General features: G+C 48.0%; 1 protein-coding gene across 1 annotated transcript; it reads right to left on the reverse strand.

The window, feature by feature from the left end:
* Positions 1-1,850: 1,850 nt before the first annotated feature.
* Positions 1,851-17,273, reverse strand: LOC140076973 (suppressor APC domain-containing protein 2-like). Its single transcript, XM_072123789.1, has 6 exons — positions 16,878-17,273; positions 14,367-14,488; positions 5,686-5,820; positions 5,508-5,609; positions 2,429-2,512; positions 1,851-2,326 (listed from the first exon to the last, which is right to left on the reverse strand). Exons 1-6 carry the CDS (start codon positions 17,248-17,250, stop codon positions 2,222-2,224), a joined length of 921 nt encoding a protein of 306 aa, XP_071979890.1. The 5' UTR covers positions 17,251-17,273; the 3' UTR covers positions 1,851-2,221.
* Between the last annotated feature and the right edge of the window lie 9,831 nt (positions 17,274-27,104).

Below are 27,104 nucleotides of genomic sequence, written 5' to 3' on the forward strand. Positions count from 1 at the left end.
ACAACAACACTCTGCACCTACCCCTCCCCGACACTGTGAACCTACCCCTAACAACACTCTACACCTACCCCTCCCCGACACTGTGAACCTACCCCTAACAACACTCTACACCTACCCCTCCCTGTCACTGTGAACCTACCCCTAACAACACTCTACACCTACCCCTCCCGACACTGTGAACCTACCCCTAACAACACTCTACACCTACCCCTCCCGACACTGTGAACCTACCCCTAACAACACTCTACACCTACCCCTCCCTGACACTGTGAACCTACCCCTAACAACACTCTACACCTACCCCTCCCTGACACTGTGAACCTGCCCCTAACAACACTCTACACCTACCCCTCCCGACACTGTGAACCTACCCCCAACAACATTCTGCACCTACCCCTCCCTGACACTGTGAACCCCCCCCCCCCCCAACAACACTCTACACCTACCCCTCCCTGACACTGTGAACCTACCCCTAACAACACTCTACACCTACCCCTCCCTGACACTGTGAACCTACCCCTAACAACACTCTACACCTACCCCTCCCTGACACTGTGAACCTGCCCCTAACAACACTCTACACCTACCCCTCCCGACACTGTGAACCTACCCCCAACAACATTCTGCACCTACCCCTCCCTGACACTGTGAACCCCCCCCCCCCAACAACACTCTACACCTACCCCTCCGACACTGTGAACCTACCCCTAACAACACTCTACACCTACCCCTCCCTGACACTGTGAACCTACCCCTAACAACACTCTACACCTACCCCTCCCTGACACTGTGAACCCCCCCCCCCAACAACACTCTACACCTACCCCTCCCTGACACTGTGAACCTGCCCCTAACAACACTCTACACCTACCCCTCCCGACACTGTGAACCTACCCCCAACAACATTCTGCACCTACCCCTCCCTGACACTGTGAACCCCCCCCCCCCCCCCAACAACACTCTGCACCTACCCCTCACCGACACTGAACCTACCCTCTAACAACTGTGCACCTACCCCTCCTTGACACTGTGAACCTATCCCCTAACAACACTCTGAACCTACCCCTCCCCGACACGGAGAACATAACCGCCCCCCCACTCTGCACCTACCCCTTCCCTCTAACAACACTCTACACCTACCTCCCTGACACTGTGAACCTACCTTCAACTCTCTGGAGCTACCCCCAACAACACTCAGCTTTGCCCCTGAGGCCTGATGGTGGTCTACATGTCTGCGCTTCTGTAGCACTCAGTCTCTCTTCCGTCTCAAAGACGCGGGTGCACAAGATCACTGCTGCTGTAACACCACCCTGTGTCTCCTGACGTCTATCTACGGGTGATCAGGATCCTGCAGTACCAGGACTGTGCCACAGGGTGGCGCTATAGCATCACAATTCATTAAACCCTTCTTTAATGGGCGGCTCATCCTGAATTAACCCATTAAGAATCAGGATCATGTTACGTTTTTTCATTGTGATTGAAAATCTCTCAACTTTTCTGTCTCAAGCGGTTTGGTGGCTTGTTTTTTTTAGATAAGTTGCATTTTTTGATGGTGTCCTTTTGCGGGGGGGGGGGGGGGGTTACCTGTACAATACTTAACATATTTTATTAACTCTTCACTTGTGCTCCTGCTGCCTTGTCCTGAGAGCCGTCGCTTTACTACATTTTCATTGACGAGGGCTTGTTTTTAGTGGAGAGAGCTATGATAGTGTGAGCTCATGGATAAAAGATACAACTCTCAGTATATACCAGGCTCCTATATGTATATATACTGTATATATGTGGCCCAATTGTCTTGGAGGCGAAACACAGCGGATACGATCATACGATACGGTCTTGGGTCTCACTCGGCAGATCAGGCAAATAACTTTATTAATCTTTGTTTAGTATCACAGATGGTCCCGATGGGAATATTTCTAGGATCACCCGTAGGTTTACTATACATTACCCTATGGAGGGGTCCGCAGTCTCTTGGCTGCCACGTAGAAGCAGTCCTATACCCTACATACAGACATGAAGTCATTACCATCCGCTGATGTAGGACTGTGAAGCGGGGGAGTCTCCGCTCTGCAGGACCCATGTCCAGTGAGAAGAGATGCTCTGCAGATCTGAAGTTCCCACAATCCAGGGAAAAGTGGGATAACGGATGTCAAGTTGTCCATAACCCAATGGCTCTGTGTAAGGTCCACCATGACGAGAGGCATCCCGCTTGATGGTTGTGTCAGATGAAGGTTGCCCTGTGTATATGGCGCTCCTCCAGCTCCCTGTACAGCGCCTCGTTCTCTCTCTGTAGTTTCCATATCTTGTCATTCTGCACTGAGAGCTCCTGTAGGGACACAGCCGTCAGTCAGGACAATAACCCTGAGCCCCAGGGACGACCCGTATTATTATTATATCCCACCACCCTCCGGCCCGGCCCCTCTCTTACCCTGGTCAGCAGCTGGTTTTGGTACTTCAGGGTACTGATGGGGTCCGGATGTTTAGGGGAGTAAGGGGACTGTCTCCTGCTGGCCTTAAAATATAAAGATGATGGAGGTCAAGACAAGATACAAAGACTGTACATCAGTTACAAACCATGTAAACTAATCCTATCCTGTATATATGGGCACAGCACAGCACAGTACTACTACTCCTATCCTGTATATATGGGCACAGCACTGTACTACTACTCCTTTCCTGTATATATGGGCATAGCACAGTACTACTACTCCTATCCTGTATATATGGGCACAGTGCTACTACTCCTATCCTGTATATATGGGCACAGCATATTACTACTACTCCTATCCTGTATATATGGACACATCACTGTACTACTACTCCTATCCTGTATATATGAGCACATCACAGTACAACTACTCCTATCCTGTATATATGGGCACAGCACAGTACTACTACTCCTATCCTGTATATATGGGCACAGCACAGTACTACTACTCCTATCCTGTATATATGGGCACAGCACAGTACTACTACTCCTATCCTGTATATATGGGCACAGTACTACTATTCCTATCCTAAATATATGAGCACAGTACTACTACTCCTATCCTGTATATATGGGCACTGCACAGTACTACTACTCCTATCCTGTATATATGGGCACAGCACAGTACTACTACTCCTATCCTGTATATATGGGCTAAGTACTACTACTCCTATCCTGTATATATGGGCACAGTACTACTACTCCTATCCTGTATATATGGGCACAGTACTACTACTCCTATCCTGCATATATAAGCACAGCACAGTACTACTACTCCTATCATGTATATATGGGCACAGTACTACTACTCCTATCCTGTATATATAAGTACAGCACTACTACTCCTATCCTGTATATATGGGCACAGCACTACTACTCCTTTCCTGTATACATGGGCACAGCACTACTACTCCTATCCTGTATATATGGGCACAGCACAGTACTACTACTCCTATCCTGTATATATGGACACAGTACTACTACTCCTATCCTGTATATATGGGCACAGTACTACTACTCCTATCCTGTATACATGGGCACAGCACAGTACTACTACTCCTATCCTGTATATATGGACACAGTACTACTACTCCTATCCTGTATACATGGGCACAGCACTACTACTCCTATCCTGTATATATGGGCACAGCACAGTACTACTACTCCTATCCTGTATATATGGGCACAGCACATTACTACTACTCCTATCCTGTATATATGGACACAGCACACTACTACTACTCCTATCCTGTGTATGTGGGCACAGCACACTACTACTACTCCTATCGTGTATATATGGGCTAAGTACTACTACTCCTATCCTGTATATATGGGCACAGTACTATTACTCCTATCCTGTATATATGGGTACAGCACTGTACTACTACTCCTATCCTGTATACATGGGCACAGTACTGCTACTCCTATCCTGTATATATGGGTACAGCACGGTACTACTACTCCTATCCTGTATACATGGGCACAGTACTGCTACTCCTATCCTGTATATATGGGCACAGTACTACTACTCCTATCCAGTATATATGGGCACAGTACTACTACTCCTATCCGGTATACATGGGCACAGCACTACTACTCCTATCCTGTATACATGTGCACTGTGCAGTACTACTACTCCTATCCTGTATATATGGGCACAGCACGGTACTACTACTCCTATCCTGTATTTACTACTACTCCTATCCTGTATTTACTACTACTCCTATCCTGTATATATGGACATAGCACAGTACTACTACTCCTATCCTGTATATATGGGTACAGCACAGTACTACTACTCCTATCCTGTATATATGGGCACAGTACTACTACTCCATCCTGTATATATGGGCACAGTACTACTACTCCTATCCTGTATATATGGGCAAAGTACTACTACTCCTATCCTGTATATATGGGCACAGTACTACTACTCCTATCCTGTATATATGTGCACAGCACAGTACTACTACTCCTATCCTGTATATATGGGCACAGTACTACTACTCCTATCCTGTATATATGGGCACAGTACTACTACTCCTATCCTGTATATACGGGCACTGCACAGTACTACTACTCCTATCCTGTATATATGGGCACAGCACAGTACTACTACTCCTATCCTGTATATATGGGCACAGCACAGTACTACTACTCCTATCCTGTATATATGGGCACAGCACAGTACTACTACTCCTATCCTGTATATATGGGCACAGCACAGTACTACTACTCCTATCCTGTATATATGGGCACAGTACTACTACTCCTATCCTGTATATACGGGCACTGCACAGTACTACTACTCCTATCCTGTATATATGGGCACAGCACAGTACTACTACTCCTATCCTGTATATTTGGGCATAGCACTGTACTACTACTCCTATCCTGTATATATGTGCACAGCACAGTACTACTACTCCTATCCTGTATATATGGGCACAGCACAGTACTACTACTCCTATCCTGTATATATGGGCACATCACAGTACTACTACTCCTATCATGTATATATGGAACAGCACAGTACTACTACTCCTATCCTGTATATATGTGCACAGCACAGTACTACTACTCCTATTCTGTATATATAGGCACAGCACAGTACTACTACTCCTATCCTGTATATATGGGCACAGCACAGTACTACTACTCCTATCCTGTATAATAATAATAATAATTCTTTATTTATATAGCGCACACAGATTACGCAGCGCTGCACAAAGCATGGCAAATTATATGGGCACAGCACAGTACTACTACTCCTATCCTGTATATATGGGCACTGCACAGTACTACTACTCCTATCCTGTATATATGGGCACTGCACAGTACTACTACTCCTATCCTGTATATATGGGCACAGCACAGTACTACTACTCCTATCCTGTATATATGGGCAAAGTACTACTACTCCTATCCTGTATATATAACCTCAGACATAAATGTCACCTATAAGTCATGTAACCAAATGATCCTTTGAATTACAAGCAGTAATGAAGGAGCTAAGAACCTTCTCAGGAGATGAGATGAGGTCTCCCAAGAATCTGTTGACCTCCTGGATCTGCACGAGGAGCGCGGAGCCAAGGAGAGGAGGAGGTGGTGGGGCCCGGTCCTAGGAGGGAAGATCATATAGTCAGGACGGGGAGGAGAGGTATTGTCATCGGGAGGAGAAGTCGTCCCGCACCTACCAGGGCGCCCGGCCAGTCCCGCTGCTGCTCAGACTCCTGCAGACGCTCCCTGTACCAGTCTCGGGCCTTCTCCACCAGTTGGACACCATCTAGTAAAGCGTCGCGCTCCTGCTCCAGTTCCTTCATACGACGAAGCTGCGGGAGAAAACAGTCATCACAGGAATATCCTGCGGAGAGGGCGGGGAGAGCACATAGAGGGCGGGGAGAGCACATAGAGGGCGGGGAGAGCACATAGAGGGCGGGGAGAGCACATAGAGGGCGGGGAGAGCACATAGAGGGCGCGGAGAGCACATAGAGGGCGCGGAGAGCACATAGAGGGCGCGGAGAGCACATAGAGGGCGCGGAGAGCACATAGAGGGCGCGGAGAGCACATAGAGGGCGCGGAGAGCACATAGAGGGCGCGGAGAGCACATAGAGGGCGCGGAGAGCACATAGAGGGCGCGGAGAGCACATAGAGGGCGCGGAGAGCACATAGAGGGCGCGGAGAGCACATAGAGGACGCGGAGAGCACATAGAGGACGCGGAGAGCACATAGAGGACGCGGAGCACATAGAGGGCGCGGAGCACATAGAGGACGCGGAGCAGATAGAGGGCGCGGAGCAGATAGAGGGCGCGGAGCAGATAGAGGGCGCGGAGCAGATAGAGGGTGCGGAGCGCACATAGAGGACGCGGAGCGCACATAGAGGAAGCGGAGCAGATAGAGGGCGCGGAGCAGATAGAGGACGGGGAGCAGATAGAGGGCGCGGAGCACATACAGGGCGCGGAGAGCACATACAGGGCGCGGAGAGCACATACAGGGCGCGGAGAGCACATACAGGGCGCGGAGAGCACATACAGGGCGCGGAGAGCACATACAGGGCGCGGAGAGCACATACAGGGCACGGAGCAGATAGAGGGCGCGGAGCAGATAGAGGGTGCGGAGAGCACATAAAGGGCGCAGAGAGCACTTAGAGGGAGCGGAGCAGATAGAGGGTGCGGAGCAGATAGAGGACGCGGAGCACATAGAGGGCGGGGAGAGCACATAGAGGGCGTGGAGAGCACATAGAGGGCGGGGAGAGCACATAGAGGGCGGGGAGAGCACATAGAGGGCGGGGAGAGCACATAGAGGACGCGGAGCGCACATAGAGGACGCGGAGCGCACATAGAGGACGCGGAGCGCACATAGAGGACGCGGAGCGCACATAGAGGACGCGGAGCGCACATAGAGGACGCGGAGCGCACATAGAGGACGCGGAGAGCACATAGAGGAAGCGGAGAGCACATAGAGGAAGCGGAGAGCACATAGAGGAAGCGGAGAGCACATAGAGGGCGCGGAGCAGATAAAGGGTGCGGAGAGCACATAGAGGACGGGGAGAGCACATAGAGGAAGCGGAGAGCACATAGAGGACGCGGAGAGCACATAGAGGACGCGGAGAGCACATAGAGGAAGCGGAGAGCACATAGAGGAAGCGGAGAGCACATAGAGGAAGCGGAGAGCACATAGAGGGCGCGGAGCAGATAAAGGGTGCGGAGAGCACATAGAGGACGGGGAGCAGAGAGAGGGCGCGGAGCAGTTAGAGGGCGCGGAGAGCACATAGAGGGCGCGGAACAGATAAGGGACGCAGGGCAGCCAGAGAAAGATCGCAGGGCAGATAGAGAGAGGACGCAGGGCAGATAGAGAGAGGACGCAGGGCAGATAGAGAGAGGACGCAGGGCAGATAGAAGGGAACCTCAAGAGAGAAGGTGGGAGCTAAGAAGTGGATGTGTAAAAGGCAGAGAGTCACACACCCAGAGAAGGAGACGGTACTACCCGGGACAGCAGCGGGCACACAGCATAATACCACTAGGTACTGTATACACAGAATACACTGAGAGGGGAGGACACAGCTAAGAACATCTTTAATCTAAGCGCTTACATCATAGTATTATATTCTTCAAAAAGAAATGATTCAGAAAACATATTTATGTCAAGAAAACTGAATATCTAGAATTCCCAAAATCTGTCCATACATGAGAGAGTGACGTGTCCTGCAGCTCCGGATAACATTACAGGGAACAGAGGGAGATTCATAGACAGATACTAGATACCGAGGTAGATGGATGTTATAGACTTATAGATAAATATATATCTGCCTGGTATTTATCTATCTGTCCTGTATATATCTCCATCCATCCATCTTTTTATCTCTTCGATGTATCTGCCCAGTATTTTTCTTTCTTTCCACCTGTCCTAATCTAATCCACAGAGAAGATGCCTGAGGAAGGTTACTGTAATTTTTTAATGGAAGTTCCTTAATCAATGGGGGTCATTTACTAAGGGCCCGAATCACGTTTTTCCGACGGATTATCCGAAAATTTCCGATCTGCGCTGATTTTCCCTGAATTGCCCCGGGATTTTGGCGCACGCGATCGGATTGTGGCGCATCGGCGCCGGCATGCACGCAACGGAAATCGAGGGGCGTGGCCGTACGCCGTACCGCCGCTTTAAAAAAAAAAGTGTTGCTTGACACGCGCTTCCCTGCACCCACGATAGGACAGTGAACTTCAGTGCATTCCGATGGTCTTCAGCGCAGCAGCGCCACCTGGTGGACGGCGGAGGAACTACCTTGTGAATCCCGGCCGGACCTGAATCCACCGCAGAGAACGCGCCACTGGATCGCGAATGGACCGGGTAAGTAAATCTGCCCCATTGAATTGTTTGAAGTGCTGCCTTTTCTGTGGATTGTATAAGGACTTCTCCCATCCCTTCCAGGTTGTAGCTGTACTGCTCTGGACTTTCACGTGTCTAGCTATCTATTAGATCTATGGGGGGACATTAATCATAGTGGGTCTCAGGTTCGCCTATATTTCCATCTGTTTTGTTTTTTGGCTTTTGATTTATGATGGATCTAGTTCTGCCTTAGTAAATGCGTATTGGAATTGTCACATTTCCGATTCATTTGCGCCTAATTTTGCGTTAAATTTGCGATAATTTCTCAAATTATCCCCCTACAAAGTAGACCTCAATTTTGACCAATCATGAAATGAGATTGAAAAAAAAGAGACAGAACGTTCAGGGCTTCATCTCTGCATATAAAGGGGCTCATTTACTAAGGGTCCGAATGCCGCACTTTCGTCGGGGTTCCCGAATATTTCCGATTTGCGCCGAATTGCCCGGGGATTTTGGCGTACGCGATCGGATTGTGGCTCATCAGCGCCGGCTTTCACGCGGGGGATGTGGCCGTCAGACAACCCGACGGATTCAGAAAAACCACGGAATTTAAAAAAGCGTTTTGTGTCGGAAGATCAAGCACTCACATGTACCGGGAAGAAGAAGGTGAACTCCGGCGGACCTCAGCGCAGCAGCGACACCTAGTGGATATCGGGTGCACGATGTTAGTGAATGCAGGCAGAACCCGAATCCTTGTAGGACAACGCGCCACGGGATCGCGAATGGACCGAGTAAGTAAATGTGCCCCATTGTCTCAGCTTGTACAATGTCCGGACCACATTGTGATGTAACTGCAGAGGCTAAAAGTTACAGATATGCTCAGAGCATGGGTATTTCTGCAATTATTTTTGCGACTTTTTAGGCGCAACATAGTGGTAGATGGACGTTTACTGTAGTTTACCTAAAGTGCATTGTCCGTGTATAATGCGCTGTGCGGGGAGTGATTTCCTGCATGTGTCGCTTCCCCGCTCAGGTCCCTGGAGTTCACCTTCTTCTTCCTGGTGCATGTAAGTGCATTGTCCGTGTATAATGTGCTGTGCGGGGAGTCACTAAGATCGTGCGCCCGATATCCTGCATGTGTCGCTTCCCCGCTCAGGTCCCCGGAGTTCTCCTTCTTCTTCCTGGTGCATGTAAGTGCATTGTCCATGTATAATGCGCTGTGCGGGGAGTCACTAAGATCGTGCCCCCGATATCCTGCATGTGTCGCTTCCCCGCTCAGGTCCCTGGAGTTCACCTTCTTCTTCCTGGTGCATGTAAGTGCATTGTCCGTGTATAATGTGCTGTGCGGGGAGTCACTAAGATCGTGCCCCCGATATCCTGCATGTGTCGCTTCCCCGCTCAGGTCCCCGGAGTTCTCCTTCTTCTTCCTGGTGCATGTAAGTGCTTGATCTTGCGACAATATTTGAAAGTTAAATCCCACGCTCAGTCCAAATCAGTCGGATCGTCCAACAGCACGTCCCCTAATTTATGTCGCATGGAAGCACTTGCCTGGCGTAGGATAAACGGTGCGCAGTCGGCTGCCCCCATACATCAAATATGCAGTGGTGGGGCTAGCGCCAGAGTATGATTATATGCCCCATTAGGTGAAAATTTCACAGTCAGGAGTCCAGCGCACTGCTCGGACAAGGCGGGAAAAAATTGTGCAAATAACCAAAAGCAACCGAAAAGTCAGATTTATAAATCTGCCCCATAGAGGGAGAGACACAGATATGATACATATAAGACAGATAGGAGATAGATAGATAGATAGATAGATAGATAGATAGATAGGTGAAAAAGTTTGGAGCAGCACCGCAATGCTGGTGGGTGCAAAGTCCAGATGCCCTCTGGCCCGAGAGCCTCAGTAATAAAGTTTCAAAAACTGGCAGCACTCCGGATTGGTGTCAAAAAGGTGACGGGGTGTCTTTTATTCCATGTGCAACGTTTCAGCCCACAGTGGGTTGAAACGTTGCACATGGAATAAAAGACACCCCGTCACTTTTTTGACACCAATCCGGAGTGCTGCCAGTTTTTGAAACTTTAGATAGATAGATAGATAGATAGATAGATATGAGATAGATAGATAGATAGATATTAGATAGATAGATAATAGATAGATAGATAGATAGATAGATATGAGATAGATAGATAGATAGATATGAGATAGATAGATAGATAGATAGATAGATAGATAGGAGATAGATAGATAATAGATAGATAGATAGATAGATAGATAGATAGATAGATAGATAGATAGATAGATAGATAGATAGGAGATAGATAGATAGATAGATAGATAGATATGAGATAGATGATAGATAGATATGAGATAGATGATTGATAGATAGATAGATATGAGATAGATAGATATGAGATAGATGATAGATAGATAGATAGATAGATAGATAGATGATAGATAGATGTTTTTACCACCTATTTCAGCAGGAATCTGTCATCCTCATCCTATAAGTAAAGTATCAGAGCAGTGAGGAATGTCGGACCCCCGTGACGAGTCGGCCCCTCTGTGGTTATTGTGTCGGAAGCTTACGATATAAATCATGTAATTACTCTCCCAGCTTTGCTCTGTGCTCTGTGTAAATCTCTCAATGTGGCCCCAGCACATGGATACGTGACCTTTAGGGAAGAGAACACTTTACACTGGTAATTACTACAGACGACCCTTCGCCCATAGATTCTGCCTTTACCAACCCACTGATCCAAAAACACTGACATAAAAAGTTGTCAGGTCCCACTGCTGCAGTATAGGGAGAGCGGCCGCTTCTGATTGGTCCCCTGCTCTTTGCGATGAATCGTATAGAAAGGAGACACTATACCAGACCCTTCTGCCAGTAATACCCTCTATGATCACTATGGGGTCCCCCCTACATTGTATATGGTACCACCAAAGGACCCATTAAAGTGGTTTTACAGGAAAATCTCTGTGGGGTTGGGCCATGGTAAAAGAAATAAATTGTTTTCTAACCCCACACTGGCTCCCAGTTTTGGCCCCCAGGAGTCAATGGATGGCTGCAGTGATTTTCTGGACCAATAATGTAATTTGTGGTTGCTGTAGATAGGGCGGCGCTGTTTTCTCAGGGTCTGAATGAGACTAAACCATGTGACATAATGAAAGGGGTTTATGTTGTATGGATATCGGATCAGTGACACATGACTCAGGCCTAGAGACACTGCGGCTATACGTGACGTGCAGAGGCGCTGACAGGTATGAGAGGCGCTGACAGGTATGAGAGGCGCTGACAGGTATGAGAGGCGCTGACAGGCATGAGAGGCACTGACAGGTATGAGAGGCGCTGACAGAGGTAAAAATAAAATAGGGACATTTACAGGTTTGTCACATCAGATGGAGGGAGGTGACGGCAGGGGAGACACATAACAAACACAACAATCATACCTGCAGCACACACCAGGGTATTACTACCCCCAGCGGATTAACTGATTACAGCCTGTGCCAGCAGGGAGAAGACAGGCAGCAAGAGAGATGGAGGAAGATACATAGATACTTAGATAGATAGATAGATAGATAGATAGATAGATAAGAGATAGATAGATATGAGATAGATAGGAGATAGATATGAGATAGATAGATAGATAGATAGATAGAGACTGATTGATAGATAGATAGAGAGAGAGAGAGATAGATAAGAGATAGATAGAGACAGATAGATGGAGACCGACGTATAGATAGATAGATACATACATACATACATATATATAGATATGAGATAGATAGATAGATAGATAGATTGATAGAGAGGAGATAGATAGAGACAGACAGAGACAGATGGATATGAGATGGCTAGAAAGAAGATATAGATAGATAGACAGACCAAATCTGCACAAAAAATATTCTGGTTTTGGAACATAGACATGTTTTGGTAGTGCCGACAGTTTCTTCACTTTCTTTAAAGTTAGGTGGATAGATAATTCAGAAAGGCATATAGATATGAGATAGATAGATGGATAGATAGATATGAGATAGATAGATGGATAGATAGATAGGAGATAGATAGATGGATAGATAGATAGATAGATATGAGATAGATAGATGGATAGATAGATAGATATGAGATAGATAGATGGATAGATAGGAGATAGATAGATAGATAGATATGAGATAGATTACACCCCCCCCCCCTCCCTCTATATCAGACATTGGACTCACCCACAGATAGCAGGTCAGGGCCTCTCGGCTGCTGTGCAGGGGGAGGATGAGGATGGTATAAGCCGCGTGTACAGCCATACAAGTTGTGTGTGAGGAGAGGTGACATGTGATGGAGTCGGCCCTGTGTATGTGTTAGGTGCCGGGTGTCTACGTGTAGTGACTAGATATGGCAGTGGGTGTGTGTATATACACCCTGAGGCGGGAGGTGCAGTATATACCTGTGTCTCCCTCCCCGCCCCCACCTCTCCAGGCTTCTCCTTGTATTACCTGCACCTGCCCTACGCCCTCAGCGCCCGCCTGTAACTTTGATGTGGTCTCCCTGAGTGACCCCTTTCCCCGCTCCCCTGTTCCCCCGGCTGGAGCCGCACAGACTTGTCGTCGCTCGGTGTGAGGAGAGAAGTTGTGCTGCTGACACTCCCTCATTCCCACCCCTCCCTCCCTCGTCTGTCTCCCTCTCACAGCCCCTGTCACCCACCCTCCTGCCTCTGCCGGGCCTCCATCATGGGCAAAACAAGGAGGAGGAGAACATGGAAAGGAGCGAGCGCCAAACACGGGAAAGCAAACACAACATTTCCAGGAGAGGTCTATCCCGTGTGATCCTGCCTGTAACTACCACCCTCATCATCCAGCCAGGCCAGGTGTATCTGCAGGAGGCTCTCACAGAAAGATAGATAGACACAGAGGTGACATTTCTCCTACATGGAGAGGACCTTCTGCTGAGACAAGATCTGGAAATCCTGGAGACATTCAGCACCACCTGGGTCCGACCTATCAGTCTGAAGAAAACCAACTTCAAGATGTTCCTGAGGAGAAACACAAGAGCTTCCCACATTCACGCTGCATAGCTACCTACTGACTGACACCTACCTGGGCCTGGAAATCCACAAATCAGGGAGCTTTAAGCAAGACATTCATGGGCCTACAGAAACTTCCAAGGTCTGGTGAGGTCTGAGGTCCACACAAGGTGGTCAAGGTGGAACTTCAGCCCAACAGAAACATATCACCTGGAGTCCTGCAAACACCTTCTGAAGGTCCACCACAGCTTCCCAGAAGAGGGTGCTATTACTTATGGCCACCTACAGAGGAGCAGCCCAGATTCCTTCCATCACAAACACTTGGCACACCCATGGGCCACATGGAAACCCAAACCCAGGCAGATCCAAAAACAGACCAATAACGGTTGAAAAAAAGGTAAAATCATGGCAACGATAAGCAAGGCCTGGGATGAATGTATCAGTGACTGGAGGATCACCACACACACATCCCAGAAGCTGAGCGTCTCCCAGAGCCTACAGAGAGACTGGACCCCAGAGACCGTCAGATCCTCAGACGCTACAGACTGAGCGCCCACAACCTGGCCATGAAGTCCAGGCACCATAGACAGACATACGTGCCCAGGGAGAGCAGACTGTGCCAACAGAGCCAGGACCAGGAGGATGAGGTCCACCTCATGCGACACTGCTCCAAATACTCAGCAGTGAGGGACACTCACTTAAGAGACTCTCAGATCTCCTCCTGGACTTCAGCTCCATAAAAGAGGGAGAGAAGAGCCATCCTGCTGGGAGAGAGGAGACCACAATGGCCATAGCCGCACAATATGTGATACCGTGGACTAATATAACCCCCCACCCCCCTACCCTATCACCCTGCACCTCATGTTCTATAAAGGCATTGGCAATGCTATTAGGTCCTGCCAATAAAGCTTCTTTGTATAGATCACTATAGATAGATATGAGATAGATAGATAGATAGGAGATAGATAGATAGATACGAGGTGGATAGATAGATAGATAGATAGATATGAGGTGGATAGATGGTTTTGGTTTGTACCGTGTTGTAATCGATGCCGCTGGTCAGCGTGTGGCGGCGCAGGCGTTGCTCCTGGCGGGTGAGGCGCACGCTGGCAGTGACGTCGCTGGTGATGCTCTGGGAGCGGGTGACAGCCTTGGATCCTAGGAGACAGAGACATCGCCATCACTTGTGGTCATCACCTTCCATGTCAGCGGCAGATAAGAAGGACGGATATTATAAGAGGCTTGATATTCCTCTCTCAGTAATTAATGTTTTGATCTCTCCATCTGTTCCCATCTTCTGGACCTGCATCTGCTCTGATGAAATTAAGAGTTCACGTCAGGGCGGGTGCAGGCGGATTGTCAGCTCCAGTAATACATCTCCTCATCGCATGGAAAGTCTATGACCACACTGTAACAAACACTCAACTGTGCAGAGTGTAAGGTAGACGTTTCTATCCACTGCAGCAAGCAGAGATATTGCAAATGTTTTATCTGATGTAAATTTTTAAAAAATTTTGAATTCTGAAGAGGTGGAAGAAAGAGATCACCTACGATAAACCACTTGGGGCCACATGTATCACTATTTTTTTCTGTTGTTTTTGCGCCTTTTCATTCAGGCGCACCGTTTTTGCACCATTTTTGCGACTAAACGCCAAACTAGCCGCGCAGCAAAAATAACCAGCTTTCCCTCATCTATCTTACCAATCCAGATGTTTTGCTGCGCCTAATGATATTCATCACTTGCTACGTTTTCATTTAGGCGCAAAAATTGGCGCAAAAACACTCCAGCCTGAAGGTGGCGTTATCTGAGAAGTGACACTGAGCCCCTTTGCAGAAGAGCTCATTTCTAGCAGCAGAGCTCAGCCAGACACTGGAACATATAATAGATACATTAGATACTCTGCAGACACTAGAACATATAATAGATACATTAGATACTCTGCAGACACTAGAACATATAACACAGACATGAGATACTCTACAGACACTAGTACAGATAATACAGAGACTACATACATTACAGACACTACATAAACTACATACACTACAGACACTAGTACAGATAATACAGACACTGCAGACTCTATTTACAGTTCATCACCTTCTATTTACAAAACATTCTGCAGAATCCTGAGCTCAGAGCAGGAGAGGAGAGAACTTTGCAGAATGTTGCAGATACGACATACAAGTGTCCCCCATGTAATTCTGCACAGTATCACCAGTGTGTCTGAGGGGGATATTGTGCAGAATTACAGGGGTGCAGCAGGAGACCAGCACTGGGGGATCCCCTCCAGGAGAAGCCACTGCTGAGAAGGTCACTGGGTGCAGGGTGTCACACACCTGGGTGCTGCTGTGAGTGTTATCTTCATTCTGGGCTGTGAGAGAAGCAGAGAGGAGCTTGTAGCCGGATGACATGTAACTGCCCGAATCTAACATTGCGCCTAAACTGCGCCTAAACTGTGTTAAAGTAAAGTGATTAATAAGAGGCAGGAAATTACCTTATCACAGATGGTGATAATTCTGGCAAAACAGTGCGCCAGAATTTAGGCGCAACTACAACACTTAGGTGCACAAAAGTGATAAATGTGGCCCTTGGTTACATGTAATACTGCTATTCCCCTGTAGTGGTCACTGTAGGGAAAATGAGAAGCTTATGGAGAAACCATCTGATTGGTGGGGTCTACACATTCCGCCACAGAATTCTGTCTCAACTTGTGCCCAAAAATTGTGTAAAATTCAGATTTATTAAGATTTTGAGACTCTTTTTAGACACTTTTCTGACAAAAGGGTTTGACCGAAAAAAGGAGACATGAACTCACAGGGAAAATTCTGTGTGCCAAAAACTAGACCGACAAAGAGATGGCCCACGGTTTGACTCAGCAGCCTAATACAATAGATTTGTTATATGAGATACATAGGCAGATGGATAAATAGATTTGATAGATAGAAAGTTGGATAGATAAGAGAGAGATAGATGTGAGAGAGCTAGATATGAGATAGATAGATAGATAATTAGAATTAGTTAATGAGAACACAGATTTTCCAGGAACTTGGACAGAAAATGTAGCTACATATTTTGGGTGGACATGTGACCTCTGCCCTTGGTGTGACTCCTGGCTACATTAACCCTGGTCTATGGTCAAGTGATTAGTTACATTATGGGGACAGGACGGACATCATGGGTGCTGCATGCGTTGGGCTCCACTGAGTCACACAACAGATGGGTTCAGGCTTTGGACCCCTATTCGGAGTATTAGGGGACATATCCATAGAGCAGGTGCCCAATGTCAGATATTTCGGGAAGCTCTGGTGTTACTTAGTCTCTCCCACCTAAGAAAGTGTAAGATCACTGGGAGCCCCCCCACCACAATGTATAAGAGCCTTTAAGTCATTCTTTACATGAAGCAGTAATCCCCCTGCTGAGCCCTTTAATGTACAGATTACAGGCAGACAGATGGAGCAGATTATAGAGGGCGATGATACACGAGTGTCAGACACTGGACGACACAGACAGGACGGACATGATGTGTCACATGCTCACTCTTACCTCTCTTCCTCGGTGCGGCTGTGTCCTGGGGGTCTCCTGCTCTCAGCGCTTGGGTAAGACCCCTCACAAGCCGAGGAAAACTCAAGTATCCACCACTCGAAGAGGTGGCATCTCTAAGAGCCTGCGGGACCCCGGCCAGGATACTCGCTTCACCCCAGAGACCCTCAATGTCCTGCACATGGACCCGGCCGCCACCTTCCTCTTCCAGGATATGGTATAAGATCCGAAGGCTGCGGAGAAAGCCCCGGGAAGGACAGGGAAAAGCCGAGGAACCAGGGGCCACAGCTCCTGGGGGAGAGGGGGCAACATTGGTGGTGGAGGGGCTGGGGGCGCACAGGGGAGAGGGAGGGCAGGACACTAACAACGTGCTCATTGTGCTCTGAGGTTATCTCATATCTATCTATCTCATATCTATCTTCCCTCTATCGCACTCACTTCTTTCATCATCTCTTTGTGTTGTCTTTTTACTCTCTTGACAAGTGATGACCCCCGACCTGCTCCGAGCTGTCAGCTGCCCTTTATACCACCTTTCCAAAGTACCCCCTACCCCCACAGCTCTGCTCACCCCTGTATCTCCCTATAGTCAGTCTCTTGCACCCCCGGTCTCCCTATAGTCAGTCTCTTGCACCCCCGGTCTCCCTATAGTCAGTCTCTTGTGCCCCGGTCTACCTATAGTCAGTCTCTTGTGCCCCCAGTCTTCCTATAGTCAGTCTCTTGCACCCACAGTCTCCCTATAGTCAGTCTCTTGTGCCCCCAGTCTCCCTATAGTCAGTCTCTTGTGCCCCCAGTCTCCCTATAGTCAGTCTCTTGTGCCCCCAGTCTCCCTATAGTCAGTGTCTTGTGCCCCCAGTCTCCCTATAGTCAGTCTCTTGTGCCCCCAGTCTCCCTTTAGTAAGTCTCTAGTACCGTCCAGCTGTCTGTCTCTTCTTACTCACAGTCTCTCCTTGTCTTCCAGTCTCTTCATCTGTCTGTCTCTGGCACTTTCTCCGCACTCTCTTCTCCAGTCCCGGGGTCAGTCTATGGGGCAGTTCTCGGTCTCTCGCCCTCCCCTCTCCCTGTATAATCTCTGTGATTCTTGCTAAGTCTCTAGCTGGTTCTCTCTGTAGCTTGTGATGCTTCCTGTGGTTTTAGAGACTGTCACATGTTCCTGCTCTCACTGTACACATGGGACTGTGGACCAGACGGGACCACCAGCCTGTCCTTTCTCCTCTCCCATCCCCCTAACCCTGTGCCCCTTTGTCTCGCTCCCCTCTTTGTCCCCCGGTGTCTCCTCTGTCCTCCGCTCCTCCACCTGTCATTCTCCGCTTCTCTTTACGGATACGACTTCCGCATCTTTCTTAGATAAAATATTTGCAGACAGACAATACACACACACACACACAATGCATACACACACAATACACACATACAATACACACACAGTGCACACAGACACAATGCATACACACACACTGCACACACACACACACACACACACACAATACACACACAATGCACACAGACACAATGTACACATACACAATGCACACACACACAATGCACACATACACAATGCATATACACACAATGCACACATACACAATGCACACACACAATGCACACACACACAATGCATACACACAATGCACACACACACAATGCACACACACACACAATGCACACACACACACAATGCACACATAGTGCACACAGACAATACACACAATGCACACACACACTGCACACGGAGAATGCACACACACACTGCACACAGACACAATGAACACACACAATGCACACACACACAATGTACAAACACAATGCACACACAATGCACAGACACAATGCACACAGACACAATGCACACACACTGCACACACACACAATGCACACAGACAATGCACACACAATGCACGCACACACTGCACACACACACACTGCACACACACACACACTGCACACACACACAATGCACACAGACACTGCAGACACACACTGCACACAGACACTGCACACACACACAATGCACACAGACAATGCACACACAATGCACGCACACACACTGCACACACACACACTGCACACACACACAATGCACACAGACACTGCAGACACACACTGCACACAGACACTGCACACAAACAATGCTTCCCACACAAAGGGTTAACAATGTGGAGGACAAAGGCGTCTGGAAGCCAGATGGGACCAATTTGATTCTGCGAGGGCGAATTACAGATGAGGGTAGAATATGGCGCCCATATGTATGAATTAACTATTGATCAAGGCGCCATTTCTTGTAATTTATGGCGGAAAATCTGGTGTGAATTATATCTACACCAACTTCTAGCTGGACAGAAGGACCAGTGTATAATATACATCTTCCTGATATCTAGATAATGTATGCCAACAGCCACACCCTTTTATATGAACCACACCCCTTTAACAACTCAGCTACACCCTTTTATGTGAACCACACCCCTTTAACAACTCAGCTACACCCTTTTATGTGAACCACACCCCTTCACATAGTAATCTCTGAACCACACTCCTTCACATAGTAATCTGTGAACCACACCCCTTTAACAGGGAAGCCATACCTTTTTATGTGATACACACCCCCTTTACAACTAAGCCACACCCTTTTATATGAACCACACCGCTTTATTTCATAATCTGTGAACCACACTCCTTTAACAGCTAAATCGTATACCTTTATGTGAGGACACACCCCCTTTACAGCCAAGCCACCCCCTTTTATGTAAGGACACACCTCCTTTACAGCTAAGCCACACCCTTTTATGTGAACCACACGCCTTACTTAATTAAGCTACGGCCTTTTTAACTTTCCTTTCTGCATACTTCCTCGAGGCAGTAAATTGGATGGATCTTGAATCGGGAGCGAATCTCAACCCCGGTCCATTGGTTAGGGGCTGGCTAATAGGAGGCCGTGGAAGGCTCTGCTGCCTGGGCTACTGTCCTGTTGCAGTCTCTGCTAAATTTGGCCTGCACAGGCGCTGGTCTGGCAGAGGGGTAACCCTCTGAAGGGAGACAGCAGCAAAGCAAGCGGGCCCGACTATCTCAGAAGACTCGCTCTCTAGAAAGACCTAGAAATCCTAGGTCATATTTATAAACATCCAGATCTGGGAATTTCAAAGGGCTCCAACCAATCACTGGCCTCAGGCTGCAAAAAGAATCTCAGAAACATTTAATGTAAACATTACAAACATTAACCTCATAGGCATAAGATATGACAGGCGTAATATCCCATGATGACACGAGATGGCTGCATAGGATAGCAGATAAATTAGGGGAATTTCAGTATTAATAGGTAAAACTCCTAGAATTAACTTAACAGAGCTGGCCACACTCCGTCAGATAGCCAAGAAGCCAACTGGAACCAATTTATTTGTAATGACCCGTCCAGCGGGCCATTACACTCTGACTCTTAATAATTGATGCCTTTGGACCACAGATAAAGGCAGGTATATAAAACATAGGCAGTCATTTATCTTATCTCCTTTGTTTGGGCTAGTTTTTGGCTGTCGTTTGCTTCTTTGGTAATTTATAGAGCTTGCGCCCACCTCTCTCCAGCGCGTAGCTCTGTGCTTGCCTGGGCTACCATACGGTCATGTGAAAGAGGCCTAACAGTACAACTCTCTCCTGCCCTGATACTTTGTTACATTGTATCAGTGCAGGTAACATGGAGTTCAGGCTGTTAGCAAACAAAAGGGTTGGAAAACATTGAAGCAAATTCCCAGCTGTGGTAATGACAGAATGAAGAATGTATTGTGAGCAGAGATCTTGAAGATTGTGAGGACACTTTCATCAACCAAAAGCAAAAAACTGTTTTTCATCAAATCCCCCCAAAATATTGAACATTACTTGACGAGTGTTCTGGGGTACTACTACTCCCATCATATATGAGATATGTGCAGAATAGAGGACTCAGAATTTTATAGCTAAATATATCCGGCAGCTTTGGGTTCCAGTTATTTTAGCACTTTTGAGCTCACAGCATGCAAATATCATATGCAAACATCCCGTGACAACACAAGATTTACTATAAGTCCCAGGTGCTTCTGCTCAGAGCTCGTATGAACACAAATCTTTAGTAAACAGGCGATAGACAGAGGGTGCAGCTGGAGGGCCTATCAGTGGAGGTGAGACTGCATGCTGGGGGACAGAGGGTGCAGCTGGAGGGCCTATCAGTGGAGGTGAGACTGCATGCTGGGGGGCAGGGGCTACAGCTGGAGGGCCTATCAGTGGAGGTGAGACTGCATGCTGGGGGACAGGGGCTACAGCTGGAGGGCCTATCAATGGAGGTGAGACTGCATGCTGGGGGACAGAGGGTGCAGCTGGAGGGCCTATCAGTGGAGGTGAGACTGCATGCTGGGGGACAGGGGCTACAGCTGGAGGGCCTATCAGTGGAGGTGAGACTGCATGCTGGGGGACAGAGGGTGCAGCTAGAGGGCCTATCAGTGGAGGTGAGACTGCATGCTGGGGGACAGGGGCTACAGCTGGAGAGCCTATCAGTGGAGGTGAGACTGCATGCTGGGGGACAGAGGGTGCAGCTAGAGGGCCTATCAGTGGAGGTGAGACTGCATGCTGGGGGACAGGGGCTACAGCTGGAGAGCCTATCAGTGGAGGTGAGACTGCATGCTGGGGGACAGAGGGTGCAGCTGGAGGGCCTATCAGTGGAGGTGAGAATGCATGCTGGGGGACAGAGGGTGCAGCTGGAGGGTCTCTGAGTGGAGGTGAGACTGCATGCTGGGAGACAGGGGGTGCAGCTGGAGAGCCTATCAGTGGAGGTGAGACTGCATGCTGGGAGACAGAGGGTGCAGCTGGAGGGCCTATCAGTGGAGGTGAGACTGCATGCTGGGGGACAGGGGCTGCAGCTGGAGGGCTTATCAGTGGAGGTGAGACTGCATGCTGGGGGACAGAGGGTGCAGCTGGAGGGCCTATCAGTGGGGGTGAGACTGAATACCTCCCAACATTTGTGAAAAGGAAAGACGGACAAAATGGCGGCACGCGTGGCCACACCCCCAATCACTCCCGTGCCACACCCCAAATTTTAGCCATATTATAATAATAAAAATCATCTCAATAAAAAAATTATCCTGACTGGGATTTGAACCTAGAACTTGCAGTGCCCATGAACAATAATGACACAATGCCCCATCCAACTGAGCTATGACCTCCATGATTATCTAGTTTTAGAATTTTGGTAACTAAGAACTGCCACTGCTACTGTTACACTGTGACACAGATTTAATGCCTTGGTATATAGAGAGGGATCTTCTCAGAGATTATTGTAATTATTGAGACTATTATTATTATTATTATTATGGAGATGATTATTATTATTTTTACTATTATTAATAATCATTTCCATAATAATAAAAATAATAACATTTTTTAATAATAATAATAATAATAATAATAATAGTCTCAATGATTACAATAATAATCTCTGAGAAGATCCCTCTCTAAATATCAGGGCATTAAGTCTGTGTCACAATGTAACAGTGGCAGATAACACTTCTTAGTTACCAAAAATCACTGGATGGGTATCACTGGGCATATAGCTCAGTTAGTTAAGGCTCCTGTCTCTAGCGCAGAGGGTCTGGGGTTCAAATCTCAGCCTGGGCAAAAATGTAATTTAATTTAATAAAGAGCTTGTGTCTGGGGAAGCCCTGGAGACCATATATGGACAGATGGTGATCTGAACCTGATGACCTGGTCCCTGCTCTCTGCAAACCCGACACTTCCTGCCCGATGTCTGCTCTGGGGAAGCCTAGGAGATGTAGTGACCATATATGGATAGAGATCTGACCATGCTGGGGGACAGAGGGTGCTGCTGGAGGGCCTATCAGTGGAGGTGAGACTGCATGCTGGGGGACAGAGGGTGCTGCTGGAGGGCCTATAAGTGGAGGTGAGACTGCACGCTGGGGGACAGAGGGTGCAGCTGCTGGGCCTATCAGTGGAGGTGAGACTGCATGCTGGGGGACAGAGGGTGCTGCTGGAGGGCCTATAAGTGGAGGTGAGACTGCATGCTGGAAGACAGGGGGTGCAGCTGGAGGGTCTCTCAGTGTTATGAGACTGAATGCTGGAAGACAGTAGGACTGCATGCATAACATAAACCAACCTTAACCCTCCAAGGACCATCCCCCTTTAAAGGGGTATTACCAAGAAGACAAGTTTCTTATATAACAAAATATCACATTTTCTAATTCGATGTTATTATCAAAAATGCAGCATTTCACAGATATAAGTCCAACCTGTCTCTATCAGTCCTGGTGTACACAATTTCAGTTTCCCCTAAACACGACCCTGTAACTTCTGACTTAGGGTCGTGTGGTGGCCATCTTGGATGAGATCGTGCAGATGAGATTTCTGTCTGTCTGCTGTGTGGGTGTAGCCCCGCCCCCTGCACGGAGCTCAGAGACACAGACGCTGATTACATCCTGTCAGCACATGTTGAGCAGAGAGAGAGGCTGCAAACTACAAGCTACAAGGAGATAAGTGACAAGGGGGAAGGAGAAGGCAGGCACATGTCTGTAACAGTGTAAAAGTCTGTCAGCCTCTGTGTAGTAGGCATCATGCATCGCATCATCTCTGATCTGTCCATCTTTCTCTATGTGTCCATATGTTAGTACAATGTCAATAGGCAGATGAAAGTGTATATACACCTGTACACTGATAACGTAACCACATTGTCACCCACAGAACTAGATGGATTATGATGTGTCTGCTCAGAGAGGCCCCGCCCACACCCTGGGATTTTGCCTTGAGGGAGAGATAGGAGCTAAAAGAGCAATAACACTGAGTAAAATGGTAACGTAAGGGGTTAAAATGATCTTTATTATGTTAACATCACTAGGGGATTGAGATGCGAGAATTTTCTTTCGTGGGAAAACCCATTTAAGCGAAATGACGACAAACACAACAGTTTTAATTTGTGGTATGATGACAGGGAGTCGGCCACAGCTTTATTAAGGATAATTAACATTAAACTCCTACTCATGGAGAAGCAACTTTGAATCACTTTATATAAGGCTGGGCACCTGATACCCACTTATATAACTGCCAGCTGTGACCATAGAAAACCAAAGAAGCAGATATAAAACGGGGAGGGAGGGCGGGAAGATTTCCAGAAAGAGGGCGAGTGACGCCACCAACTCGCTTTTATGACCTAAAGCTCCTCCCCAGGTGTGACCACTGTTAAGCACTAGCCCATGGTCATGTAACCCACGTCCTGCCCTTGCAACTAGCCCAAACCTTAAAAGGGGCCTAACCCCACTATCTTCTGCTATGACCACCTGCACCTGCACATAGTCATTGGCCCAACACCTATACGCCTACGGGCCATCAAGACTGCATGCACAACATGAACCAACCTTAACCCTCCAAGCAAAATGACGACACACACCACAGCTGAAGTTTTAATTTGTGACGACAGGGAGTCTGCCACGGCTTTATTAAAGATAATTACCATTAAACTCCTGCTCCTAGAGAAGCAACTTTGAAAGAGATTAGTACGGGCACCTGAATGCCAACCTACCTAAAGGGCATGTAGGTACAAACCCACCTACATAACTGCCATGGAGGAGAACATCTACCCACTACATGTCACTCCGACCCCCAGCCAGAAAAAACCAAAGCCCTCTCTAGTGCCAAATAACCACCTGCTCTCTCAAGCGCCGCCTTGTCCCGAGGCCCGAGGGATAATCTCGGACCAGACCAGTATGAACCTGGAGAAGAGGAGGAGAACCTCTCCAGGCCCGATTGGATCAGGGGGACCAATTCACCCAACCGCACTAAGTATCATTGCCTCCTAAAAGTTAAACAAGAACAGAAGGAGACTCCGAATAACAGCTGATATCCACCAATTCAGGAAGAGCCTGCAGCCACCGCAGGCCACGGATCTAACGCCAACGGACGTCGGCATTGAAGAATGACCCAACATCCAAACCGTAGGGCGGGAATCCTTTGCTTTATACATTGGGATCCGAGAGACCTATTTCACTGGCAGTAGTCGCTGCACCAATACGAAAGGAGGCCAGCCGCCAACAGCGCATCAGTCAGAGAGCGCCCAATGCAGAAACACAGGCCCCCAGCAGAAAACGACACTTCCTCATACTGCAACCAACTAGAGCACGCAGCGCTGGGTGGAACTATTTCTGACACCCAAAGGTCCCCAAAGAACGGCAACACAAAAGCTGCATGAAACAAAGGAACTTTAAATGAGTCCGAACACACAGAGGCCAGTAGGGGCAAGAGTCGTAACAGGACAGAGAAAGAAACCGGGCGGCACGCGTCTCTCCGTAGTGAATCTTTCTTCCAATGCTTTACAACAGGGGTGCAAAACCCGTGGCCCGCCGACCCCCGCCCTGCTACTTGCACCTTCTAGTACAGCAGCAGGGCCTCAATTTTACTCCATTTTTGCCGTAATTAAAATTTGGTGTCAAGATATACAAAAAGTTGAGGGGCTTTTTCAGGCGATTTCTGAGTCAAGACACAACCCAACAACAAAAAAGCCTGAATCCAATTATTAAAGGCAACCTTAGGCTTCCGTTCAAAGCGACATTCCCTATCACTGAATCCACAGACACCAAGGAGCAAAAATAGGTATCTGACTACACAGAGAGAGTTCAACGGAAGTCCTGTGGTAGCACATACCAGGGACCGAGGTTGCCAGACCTCAGAGCCACCAAGGGAGAGGGAACGACCATAGAGCCTGCATCCAGCGGGGTGAGATCAGCACTCAGAAGGTCATCCTCAGAGGCATCATCACAAAATCTTCATCCCCGAGGGCGGAGGAAGGAGGGGCACTAAAAGCTTTGCCCACATCTGGCGGAACTGCTAGGGGAACCAGAGTGTGGGAACCATGAGAGGGAAGGGTATTAGCCTTAGCTGCGGTGCGCAGGCTGCCCATAGCTGGCGCCTGATGAAGCAGCCGGCACAGGCGTGGGGGGGGGGGGTATAAACTCGGAAAATGCCAATCGCACCATCGCAATGACCAGAGGAGCACAGCGGCTTCTGTGCTTCAGGAGCAGTGGGGACAGAAGACAAACTCGCTGAAACGGCCGCGACTGCATACCGGATAGCGAGAAACTTTTTTTTTAATTCGTTTTATTAATAGCCAAAGTATTGAAGAAAGAACAGGAGCGCAGTCCTTATCACATTTTAAATAGACAATTCAAACAGAAGTCACATAAAATGACACACATTGCATAAAATCCGCTCAGGTATGACTTTCACAAGTTCCCATTCCATCCTCTCCTGGACTCTCGCCTTTTTTTTATATTATTTTAAGAAACAAGTCCATGAGGGAGTCCCCGGACACGGGAGAGTATCCATCGAGGGATCCCCAGGGCAAACACTAACTGTAGAAACAGGAAGGTAAATTATAAAAGGGTAAGAGGGTAGTGGAATAATGGGAGAAAGGAATGGAGGGAGGGGTGGGAGGGGTAGATAAGGGAATAAGGACATCCAGGCCGGGGGGGGTGTAGAGCGACAACCAGAAAGGGCTGAAAAAAGAAGCCATTTGAATATGTTAGATGGATTGCCTGTATTCGGCCGATTGTTGAAAGAGGATCCACGGTTGCCAGGTTTTGTTAAATTTAGCGTAAGTGCCGTGCAAAGAGGATGCGAGGTCTTCCATATGCATAATGTCATTTACTTTTGGCGATCCACATAGCAGTTGTTGAAGGGGTGGTCTGCTTCCAAAGTATGGGAATGCAGGATCGGGCCGCTATTATTAAGAAACGCAGTAGTGATCTTTTGTATGTCCGTGCCGAGACATCACAATGATGAAAGAAGGGGAAGAGGAGGATCTAGTCTCACAGAATCGCCACAGACTGAGGAGATAAGATGCCAAAATGGTGTAAGGAACCCGGCACGACCAAAACATATGAAAAAAAGATCCCCAGCACGTAGAGGGTACCAGTGGGAAGATGGTGTATATTCGGGTAGGGACCCTATACCACCTGGCCACGAGTTTGCCTCCTGATATCTTGAGCTTACTGAGGTGCCGTGACAGAGTTCGAAAATGTGTGATTTCTGTTCAGGCGTGAGAGATATATTTAAGTCAGATTCCCATTGCGTCAAGTATTGTGGGCCAGAGTCGTCAGGGATGGATTGGAGTTGGAGACACGAGTAGGTAGAAGAAAGTGTGTGACGTATATTCCCCGTGTTGGAGCAAAGGCTTTTAGAGAATTGGGAGCATGGAGGAAGGGAGATCAAGTA

This window comes from Engystomops pustulosus, chromosome 9, assembly GCF_040894005.1.
Source record: "Engystomops pustulosus chromosome 9, aEngPut4.maternal, whole genome shotgun sequence".
NCBI lineage: Eukaryota > Metazoa > Chordata > Amphibia > Anura > Leptodactylidae > Engystomops > Engystomops pustulosus.

What these genes read in the sequence shown, in the direction of transcription:
- LOC140076973 (XM_072123789.1), bottom strand. Translation starts at nt 17,250, where the DNA reads ATGAGCACGTTGTTAGTGTCCTGCCCTCCCTCTCCCCTGTGCGCCCCC. An exon ending in AGCCGCACCGAGGAAGAGAG is followed by an intron (nt 14,489 to 16,877) that starts GTAAGAGTGAGC and finishes TCTGTCTCCTAG; the next exon opens with GATCCAAGGCTGTCACCCGC. An exon ending in GGGACTGGCCGGGCGCCCTG is followed by an intron (nt 5,610 to 5,685) that starts GTAGGTGCGGGA and finishes CTTCCCTCCTAG; the next exon opens with GACCGGGCCCCACCACCTCC.